At 43.9% G+C, this 10,000-nt stretch overlaps 1 protein-coding gene across 2 annotated transcripts in view; it reads right to left on the bottom strand.

The window, feature by feature from the left end:
* Positions 1-346: 346 nt before the first annotated feature.
* LOC122334470 (thrombospondin-1-like) overlaps positions 347-10,000 on the bottom strand; it is a 10,123-nt gene continuing 469 nt past the window's right edge. Inside the window, exons 3-23 of one of the 2 annotated variants that reach the window (XM_043232424.1) lie at positions 9,319-9,881; positions 8,991-9,066; positions 8,459-8,551; positions 8,263-8,372; positions 7,993-8,118; positions 7,431-7,527; positions 6,860-7,033; positions 6,597-6,773; positions 6,345-6,518; positions 5,632-5,759; positions 5,395-5,547; positions 5,080-5,298; positions 4,899-5,006; positions 3,828-3,987; positions 3,630-3,748; positions 3,306-3,540; positions 2,971-3,198; positions 2,621-2,892; positions 2,434-2,531; positions 1,891-2,030; positions 347-1,795 (exon numbers count right to left, since the gene is read on the bottom strand). In XM_043232424.1, the coding sequence (XP_043088359.1) occupies positions 1,785-1,795; positions 1,891-2,030; positions 2,434-2,531; positions 2,621-2,892; positions 2,971-3,198; positions 3,306-3,540; positions 3,630-3,748; positions 3,828-3,987; positions 4,899-5,006; positions 5,080-5,298; positions 5,395-5,547; positions 5,632-5,759; positions 6,345-6,518; positions 6,597-6,773; positions 6,860-7,033; positions 7,431-7,527; positions 7,993-8,118; positions 8,263-8,372; positions 8,459-8,551; positions 8,991-9,066; positions 9,319-9,881 (3,461 nt within the window). In that variant the 3' untranslated portion in view covers positions 347-1,784. The remainder of the gene's footprint in view (positions 1,796-1,890; positions 2,031-2,433; positions 2,532-2,620; positions 2,893-2,970; positions 3,199-3,305; positions 3,541-3,629; positions 3,749-3,827; positions 3,988-4,898; positions 5,007-5,079; positions 5,299-5,394; positions 5,548-5,631; positions 5,760-6,344; positions 6,519-6,596; positions 6,774-6,859; positions 7,034-7,430; positions 7,528-7,992; positions 8,119-8,262; positions 8,373-8,458; positions 8,552-8,990; positions 9,067-9,318; positions 9,882-10,000) is intronic. The other variant, XM_043232425.1, reaches the window with a different exon arrangement.

Raw genomic sequence — 10,000 nt, 5'->3', positions numbered from 1 at the left:
AACATTCCCAGCATTCCTGACCTTGAAGGTGAGCCGACTGTTTGCTGATAAAAGATCCTGGATTTCGTGTCAACGTGAGAAAATACTGGGCTTTTTTTTTTTTAAACGCCCCTTTGACCAAATGAGCTTTTATTGCAGCAGTAACCTTGAGTCATTTTAACCATAAACCAAACCACAGTCACAGACGGCGCAAATAAAATGTCTGCTTAAGACAGCTCCTTATTTATGGACTGAGATTTATAGTGTAATCTTTTTTTTTTAGAAATCATTCTGTGCACAGTGCAGGTCAAGAGAAGACGTCATGTAAGAAGATTGTGGAGCTACTAAAAACAAAAACACCTCTTTGTCATTTTTTACTCAAAAGTATTTATTGTTCTTTGATTTTACAAAAAGATTGATAAGAATTAAACAACATTATTGTGTAAAACTAGTAACAATACTGACACTGAAGCATCCTTAAACATAAAAAAACTATGAAAATCCTCATCAGTGTGCAAACAGTTTATACAAACACTTCCAATGTCAGGTTACACTTCCTCATAAATTATATTAAATAGCATATATCTACATATAAGACATTAAAATAGAAAAAAACACGACTTTACCAATAACTTATTTTAAAAAAAAAAGTCATCATTAATTAGGCACTATTTATATTAACAACTTTCCATGTTCTATTGGGGCCTTATAAAAAAAAAAAAAAAAAAAAAGTAATTTCTTCTGTTATTATTTACAGAATTAATGTTTTACTACATACAGTAGCTCTAAAACAAATCAGAACTGAATTATAAATGGCACAAATATAATTCGCAATTTTTGTTGAGTTCAATTATACAACAGTGAGGTAATATTTGTACGTTTACATCATATTTTGTTCACCATTCGTTCACCTCAGTCTGTTCCTCCCGGACGGAAGGGAACGCTCCAGTTGTTCTCTTTGTTTCAGTAAAATGTGGCACTGAGATGAGTTCTCATGCATCCAGCTCCTCTCAACACAATAAATAAATTAAACAAGTGCGCCTATTATCCCTCTGTGACATCTCAACTTCCTTTTTCGTTTCTGCTTGCTTAGAGCCGCAAAACTCTTGAGTCTGTGAATGATTATAAAAGCTCATCAGGACATCTGTGTATTAATCTAAGACATGAACTTCCTCCTTGAATGGCAAATCACAAAGGTCCTTCTAGCCCTGAGAAGCACTCCACTCTACAAACAGTGAAGTTAAGACTCTTGATGATCAAAAGCAGAAATCAAGACTGCTGAATTTGGGGGGGAGTGGTAATGGGTAACTCATAACTTATGGAAAAACAAGCCTGAATCAATGAGTCCGGAAGATCTGGACGTCTCAATGGCAGACATCCACGCTGAAGAACACGCTTTCACAAAGTCAAACAGACAGTCCGTCCGGTGCGTCTTTCCTCAACAGTTCCTCCTGTGGGATCTCAAACCCATCAGAATCGAGGGGAAGCTTTTTCGTTAGCTCATAAGTGGCTCCTTTGTCATGATCATAGTCCACAGCAAATCCGAGGTGACTTTACAGAAGAACTTTCCTTTACCGACTGCAAAAGAAACAAGCTGAGAGTGGAGGAGATCAATGAGATGAAAATATGGATGGGTCTTCATGCTCGACCTGCTCCTGTGGTCCTCATTTAGATAGAAAGTTTTTGGCCTCCACGTTTTGATCGTCGATCCCACCACAGAAGGTTTGTATAACACAGAAGACATTTAAACCAACAGAAAAGAACAGATAACAGGCACGTCCTAAAGGAAAATGCTGATGGGGCCGTTAAGATGCATCTGCAAAAGAGTCAGACAAACAATCGTGAGCTTTCCAGAACAATAACAGATCTATAGAGAGAAATATTGTTCAAAACCGTTCAAACGTGTGTTACCTCGGCATTCGTATTTGAGGTCTGAGAAGTAAACCATCTCTTGAGAGAAGACAAAGAGACCAAGTCTCCCTCCAGCATATGTCTTGTCATAGATGCTTCCTGAATCAGCCAAGACTTTCTTGCCTTCATACATAATGACTCTAAAAATCAAACAAAAATATAGGAGTGAGTGAAGCTGCTTTTCCATTTTAGCTGTTTGGTAACAAGGACAAAATGGATAAACAAAGTCAGCGATGCCCAAACCCGGTCCTGGAGGGCCGGTGTCGTGCAAAGATTAGCTCCAACCTGCCTCAACATACCTGCCTGGAAGTTCCAAGTATACCTAGTTCAGGTGTGTTTAATTAAGGTTGAAACTAATCTAATTCTAATCTAATCTAGCTAATTCCGTCCCTGCTCCATCACACCTGTGTGCAATTATCAAGTGGTCCTCAAGCTCTTAAATAGTTTGTTTAGTGTTTAATGAGGACCGGAGCCTAACTGAGAAAATTAGAGCTCCAGTAATGGGATTGGGCACTACTGATCTTAGTTTGTTTAAACACTTACCTGATGTGTCCACTTTTGGGTCTGTGGATCAGGTGCCATCTGTAGGCGGTGTAATCCTTCCAGCCAATGTTCTTGGGATCATGCCACAAGGTACGCACCTGCAAATAGTCCAAAATAAGGTGAGCAGGACATTTTAAACCCCAAATTTAATTTAAAATTCATATGAAAACTTGAGAATGGGACGTACTTGTCCCTCTGTGTCTCCAGTATGCCACAGAGCGTTCCTGAGGTGTTCACCTGGTCCTGTGGTCGAGTTCACTACTTTAATGGACAGTCCAGAGTAACCCTGTGCTTTAGTAGGTGTATGAGACCAGTAGGTCTGTGTGATCTGTTTCCACATCACCACATAGAAACGTGAACTGGATTGGTAACCAAACACAAAGCCGGCATAGTCATCGTCACGGTCTGTGTTGATGAAGAACGTGCCACTAAAGTCAACAGCATTGAACTCATCATAACCTGAGGGACAACAATAAGATTAACATTTGGATGTAGATGAATGTGTTCATCATGAGCTTGTACCTCTCAAATACTTACCAACAGCAATGCCAGGATCACAGTTGACGGTCTGCAGAAGTTCTTTGCCCTGGTGACGGACGACCCAGTTGGGGTCGATTTGAGAAGTTCCCGTGGGATCGAGAGGGACCATTTGGAACCTGCGGAAATCGGTTTCACTGATGCCAAAGTTTTCTGGGCAAACGTCGTAAATATCCGGGATGTTATCGACATCAAAGTCATCCTTGCAAATGTCACCTCGCCCATCTCCTGAGCAAGAGAAAAAAGACAAAAATTCAGCATGTGAAAGTTTACAATTACACACATCAAATTTCACGTGAAATGGACTAAAATCAGCGCCGGTGCGCTGGACTCACCGTCTGAATCCAGTTGATCAGGGTTGAAGGCGAGCCGGCAGTTGTCTTTTTCATCAGGAATACCATCATTGTCATCGTCGTGATCGCAGGCATCTCCTTTACCATCCTTGTCGTGGTCGACCTGGTTGGCGTTGGGGATGTAGGGACAGTTGTCAAGGTTGTTCTGATGGCCATCCTCGTCGATGTCCTGGTTGTTGTCACACTTGTCTCCAATGTTGTCTGAGTCAGAGTCGATCTGTGACATCACATGGATTATTGCAAAGCCTTCATCCTTTGCTGTTGCACACTTGTGTCTTAAAAAAACTGCAGATTCAAGCATCTCACCTGGTCAGGGTTGTGCTCCAGTGGGCAGTTGTCACAGTGGTCACCCACTCCGTCTCGGTCGCTGTCTCTTTGGTCAGTGTTGTACACATATGGACAGTTGTCCTTCTCATTCAGGATGCCTGGACAAATAAAGTCCAGTGTTACACCAATTCTCACTTCTTATTCGGTGTTCTTCAGGTTACATGATGAAAGACTTACCATCACCATCGATGTCGATGGCACATGCATCACCCTCCCCGTTGTTGTCGGTGTCAGTCTGTTCTGGATTACTGTCGTATGGACAATTATCACAGCGATCACCAACTTGATCGCGGTCGTGGTCGTACTGTCTTGGGTTAAAGGTGAACGGGCAATTATCCTGATTCAAAACAAGAACATCCAGCTAAGTCAGTGATGAAATCAGAAAGACAGAAAACATCTGGAGATGCTCTTTACCCTGCTGATTGAAATTTCTAAATACACGCACACATCATAGAGAGGCACTTAACAAAATGAATGTCTAAAGTGATATGCCATGGACGTGATGGTTTGGGACGCAGCTGTGCTGGAATGCACCATTTGGCTTCAAGACTCTGACTGTTTGTTTGCCCAGTCAGATTTTTTCCAAGTGTACGATCTGAATTATGGATGTTAAACCAAACGATCCAGAAGAGCTGGATGGAAGCCATCATAAATGCTTTATTTATTTGCTACTGGCAAAGTTCCGCTCTCTCTCTTTCTTTAGTTCACTCTGATCTTTTTTCAAGAACCTTACTTTTTTTTGTTACCGCCCTGCATCCAAGTACATCCCTACATCTTATTCTATTCCTATTTTATAGCACACATGTACATGGGTAGTTGACAAATAAAAACTAGACTATGGTGGGACATAGGAAACATGAGAAATATGTATCATCAAACTTAGTTACAAATAGCATGAGAGAGATTTATCTTCAATGTCATTTTTACGTCGCACCATAGGACACATTCATATGTCAACTACCCACATACAATTGATTTAATTTTTCAATTTATTTTTCTATGTTTCGTTTATTTATATTAACACGTGCATTTTTATTCTCATGAAAAAAATTTTGTCTCTGTGTTGTTGTTGTTGTTGCTGTTGCTGTGTAATTTGCTTGTGGCACTAAAACAGCTTCCTTGTGTGCGCAAACATACTCTGCAATGAAGCTCTTTCTAACTTCTGAATTCCTTCTTTTTTAGTCAGTAGCATGCTATGACATTCATCTCTAAAATCTCTAGTAGAAGAACAATGTGTTTATGACTTACCCCATCATCAGGGATCCCATCATTGTCATCATCATTGTCACAAGCATCTCCAATTCCATCTTTGTCATAGTCTTCTTGACCAGAGTTGGGAAGGTCAGGGCAGTTGTCCTAAAAATGACATGTTTTGATGAAGATTCTGTAATCTTGTATAATTGGATATGGTGGGGAAATGGTCACATACCTTCTTGCAGTGGTAGGTAGCGTTTTCCACACAGTGGAGGTCTGTGTTTGGCCAGCCGTCAAGGTCAGAGTCCCCTCCACATATATAACCGTTCCCAGCATAGCCTGGTTTACATTCGCAGCGGTACATGATGTCGGAGAAGATGCCCAGGTAGATGCAGTTGGCATTCTTGTTGCAGTCATGGCTACCGTCCTCGCAAGGGTTTCTAGGTGTGCAGACCTGTGAATAGGTTGATTTAAAGTTGGTTAGCACTGCATGGAAGGAGAAAGAACTGGCCCTCCCCATCATTAACACTGTTTTTTAGGCTAGTCTAACCTGTTTGTTGGCGATGGCCTGCTCCTTTCCCCTGCCGAAGGGCTGCTGTCCAGAGTAGCGTGGAGGGCAGGGCAGGCAGTTGTAGCCTGGCTCTGTGTTCACACACTGATGGACTCCATTGAGCACGAAACAGGCATCAGGAACTTCTTTGCACTGCAGATGCCAAAGTGAAGAATATGCATAAATGCCAGTATCTTCATTTAGAGGTGATAGTTGTCTATGAGATTGACACCTCACCTCATCAATGTCTTGACAGTGGACTCCATTCCCGGTGTATCCAACCGGACACTCTCCACACTTCCAGGAGCCATCGGGGAAGCTGGTGCATTTGGCGCCCTCGAAGCACGGGTTAGACAGGCATCCATCTGTTTGTGACAGTGCAGAACTTATTTTGATATCCTATGGCAAGAAATTTCAGCTTGATCCAATAGCTATGTTTCCATGAGCCTGTTTTTATGCACATTTTGTTTGAAGTATCACATTAGAAACGAGTGATGGAAATGCCATGTTTTGATTCAAAATCCCTTGTAAATGTGGGGGAATGGAAGCATATTTACAGAATAAATTCCTCCACAGGCATCAAATGTCACGTGACTTTGCGCAAAGGTACGGCACATCCTGGGTACCCAGCAAACCACCCTAGTTGCACACCCAAGTTTCTATATGATTGCCTCCCATAACTGTTTACCGTGACCTCTGAAAGCAATGACCACATTTACCAGTTTTGCCTGCTCACAGGTGCAAGAATTGCTTATTTTTATATGAAAATGACTATATTCAGTGGCTTCTCCTACTTTTCTTAGTGATAGGGCCAGTTTATTTCTTTGACTCATTGGATGGAAACAGTCCTTTCCTTTTCTTTTTGTTTTATGTGACATTCCAATTTTGCTGACAAGTTAAATTGCAATTTTTGGATGGAAACCCAGGTGATGAAGCATGTCATGTCTTACCAACTGGACACGACTGGGCGTTGCACAAACGGGTGGCTTTGGAGTCGCCCATACATTCCTTTCCACCGTATTTGGGAGCAGGGCTGTTACAGAGTCGGTGCCTGCGCTGCAGTCCTCCACCGCACGTGACGGAGCAAGAATCCCAGGGTGACCAGGGTCCCCAACCTCCATTCACTGAGACACAGAGAATTCAGGGTCATTCGGGTATTTGGGTTATATTCTGCAAACACTTCAACAGGTGCAATCGCTCACCTGGGCACGGGTCCTTCTGGCATGGTTCAGTCTGACGACCGTCTCCCTCGCAGTCTTTCCCGCCCATCTGAGGCGTAGGGGAGTTGCACAACCGGATGCGAGTGATGACCCCTTCTCCACACGTCACCGAGCAAGAAGACCAGGGGGACCAATGGCTCCAGCCGCCGTCCTGCTTGACTGCATGAAGACATCGTAAAAATAAGCATTGACTATGTGCATGGGGACCCAAATATGATGCCAGCTGTGGATGTAGTTGGACTCACAGCGTTTGTCGCATTCTTGCGTGTAACAATCTCTCGTCTGGACAGACGTGCCGTCACAGTTGCTGTTGATTCGGTCGCAGGAGCGTCCACGCTGCTGAATACCTCTGCCGCAGCTCACCGAACAGTGCGTCCATTCAGACCAGGGGGACCAGCCATCAACACCCGCGTCATTCGCTGTTGATTTTGAGGTTTTCACAAAAATTTGTTCATTAAGCCCTAGTCTAGAGATCCCAATGCTCAAAAGAGTAATTAAATGTCTACAAATTATCTTGAAAAGAATTGGAGGAAAAGATGCAGCGTTGCTCAATAATTTTTGCTTTGGAACCGTTATCTAGATTTTTCTTGAAATGGACTTTGCTGACTCTAACAACTTCAAACAGGCGTCGCTCAATAATTTTGGCGAACTCCAGCAAATCATCTTGAAGGCATTTTAATGCAGTATGTAAAAACAACACATTTTTATGAATTTGCTCATTGTGACTCATTTTGCCATCATTGGTCACATATCTGCAACGTGGCCAGAAATTCGATGAATGATGCCCTACAGAGTGAACTGTGAAGCGTGACTTACGTGTTCCGCAGCGCGGGCAGCATTCGCCGTCGGGGACGGTGGCGTTGGCGCAAGGCATGAGAGGACAGGAGATTTCGCGGCACACAGTGGCGGAGTTCTGTGAAAAAAATATTTGAAGGAAGTTCAATCGCTCGTTCCCAACAGCTGCACATAATGGATGAGAAATAAACGCCTCTCTGCTGGCAATAAAAAGTGACCCTTGGCTTTGGCAGGAAAATCTTGCGGTGATATAAACTCTGAGCGGGCAGCAGGGGAATACATCTGACCGGACTAACAAAGTGTTTTAATGTGGCCAGCGTGAGGGTGGAGAAGACATACTGAGTCAGCGGCTTCAACCGCACACACACTAACACACACGCAGGAGCAGGTCTCACCGGAAACCAGAGACAGCGGGTATCATTCACCAATTAAAACATTCCTGAACCCCGGCCATTTAGATGCATGTGTGCAGTGAAACAGAGACACAGGAAGGATTGAGAGAGGAAGGGGTTTTGACTAACTTAACCGCCAGCTACCCACACACAAACAAATACAGAGCAGTACAAATTAAGTCACTTTTTACCTGACAAGTGCAGTGTGTGCAGCTGTCCACCGTCCACTCGTCCTTGTCCCTGTAAACGATGCCGTTGTGCAGACAGACCCCTTCGTGGATTTTAATCTGAGTCATGATTAAGTTGTTGTCTGCTGTCTGAAAGCCAGAGGACGAACAGAGGAACTGTCATTAGAAACGACTTTGAGGGAAGTGGCTGAGGAACAACTGTTTGGCATCAGAAAAGAATGAAGGGTGGAGAGACACATGAACATCAGACACACAGCTGGTTTTGATCCTCACCACTTGGCGGAGCTCGTTAGACAACTGCTTCACCACCATGCCGAGTCCCTTGAGCTCCTTAAACATGCTGGACAGATCGTCGCAGGAGAAACCGCAGATGTCCTGCAGATCTGAGGAGGAACAGGATTCTGACATTAACTTCTCGAGTCCAGGATGAGACCCCAGACACATTACAAGCGCATGACGATCATCTGACCTTTAGACTTGTGTCCGGTGTAATCAGTGCGGATGGCCGGGCTGGATCCGTTCACGGGGTTTTCCAAGGTCATGACATCAGTGATGAAGGCTGCTGTATCGACAACACATGAGCTTTAATAGAACTTCTCTGTTTTATGTATGCGTCTCTGGAGCACAGAAGCAGTCATAAGGGCTCAGGGATATTTGTAGAAATAGACAACGATACACTGTATGAGTCAAAATTAACATTTTCTTTTATGACGAAAATCATTAGGATATGAAGTAAAGAAATTTTGCTTATGTGAAAACATTTCTGATTAGTAATAATTTGGACAACTTTAAAGGTGATGTTCTCAATATTTCGAATTTTTTGCTCCCTCAGATTCCAGTTTTTTTTTTTAATAGTTAAACCATAACAAACCAGACATCACTGGAAAGATTTTATTCAGCTTCAGAGATTGACCCCTTATGCCTGGTTTTGTGGTCACACACACATGCTATATATATAATTACATTTTATTTATTCATCATTTAAGAATATAACCACTCACAGCTCTCGCATCCTTTATTGCGTAAAATCGCGTCCAGCGTTGTTCCAAAAACAAACCGCACGTTCTGGAGAACTCCCTGGAAAACGGCATAATGGTCAAAAACAGAGACTGGCAGAAAAAACCGAACACCGTTCCAACGGCTACTATTACATGGAAACATTCAGACTGTAAAACAAAAACACACGCTGAAGGCGAAGCGCTCTGCGCGCGTTAACCGCGTCTTTACGCGTTTCATTAGAAGAAGAAAACGCGCGTCTGATTGAAACGAAATACAAAGTATAACGTGATAATATCACAGATGAGTCAGATATCAAAGCCAGATTCTTACCATGAAGCGGTCGGTTTTGGCGGCTCCCTTGGCGATCCTCAGACTCGCGATGTCCGCGCTCTCCTGATTCAGGATCTGCTGGATCGGAGCGTCGAGTTCTTGAGTGTTGATCTCCTCGCAGCCCACATGAACTTGAGCTCGATCCTCCTGCACAAACACCGTGATGTTCTTCCAGTGTCCGTTCGCCACGTCCACGTCCTCGATGGACACCACGTGCTGTCCGCTCGCGGTCCAGTACACCAGGTCCACGGTGTTGGCTTTCCCGTTGGAGATGATCTCGAAGACGGATCCGGTGCCGTCTGCCCTCTCCACGGAGACCAGGCTGCCCCTGGTGCGCTTGGCTTGCTTGAGGTTGGCGGTGAAGATGAAGCCTCTCTCGCTCTGGATGGAGTAGATCAGGTCCCTGAAGGAGAGCTCGGGCACTGAGGGGATCAGGTTCGGGTTCAGGATCTTGTACGCGGGGCTGTTTGGGTCGGGTCCCTTCACTAAACTCACGCCGTGGTGCTTCTTGTGGACATGAGTGAGCTCGAACAGGTCAAACACGGTGTCATCGTCCGGCATTTCTGCGGATTCCGAGAGAAAACACGAACGTGAGCGCGTACAAAATATATCGATCTCATGAAAGCGCGCATCAATAGCACGAGTTTATGTGCAGCGCTGTCTACGCGCAGAAATGGACTTG

This window comes from Puntigrus tetrazona, unplaced genomic scaffold (assembly GCF_018831695.1).
Source record: "Puntigrus tetrazona isolate hp1 unplaced genomic scaffold, ASM1883169v1 S000000528, whole genome shotgun sequence".
In the NCBI taxonomy this organism is placed as follows: Eukaryota; Metazoa; Chordata; class Actinopteri; order Cypriniformes; family Cyprinidae; genus Puntigrus; species Puntigrus tetrazona.
This window is presented reverse-complemented; position numbering and strand designations above follow the sequence as displayed.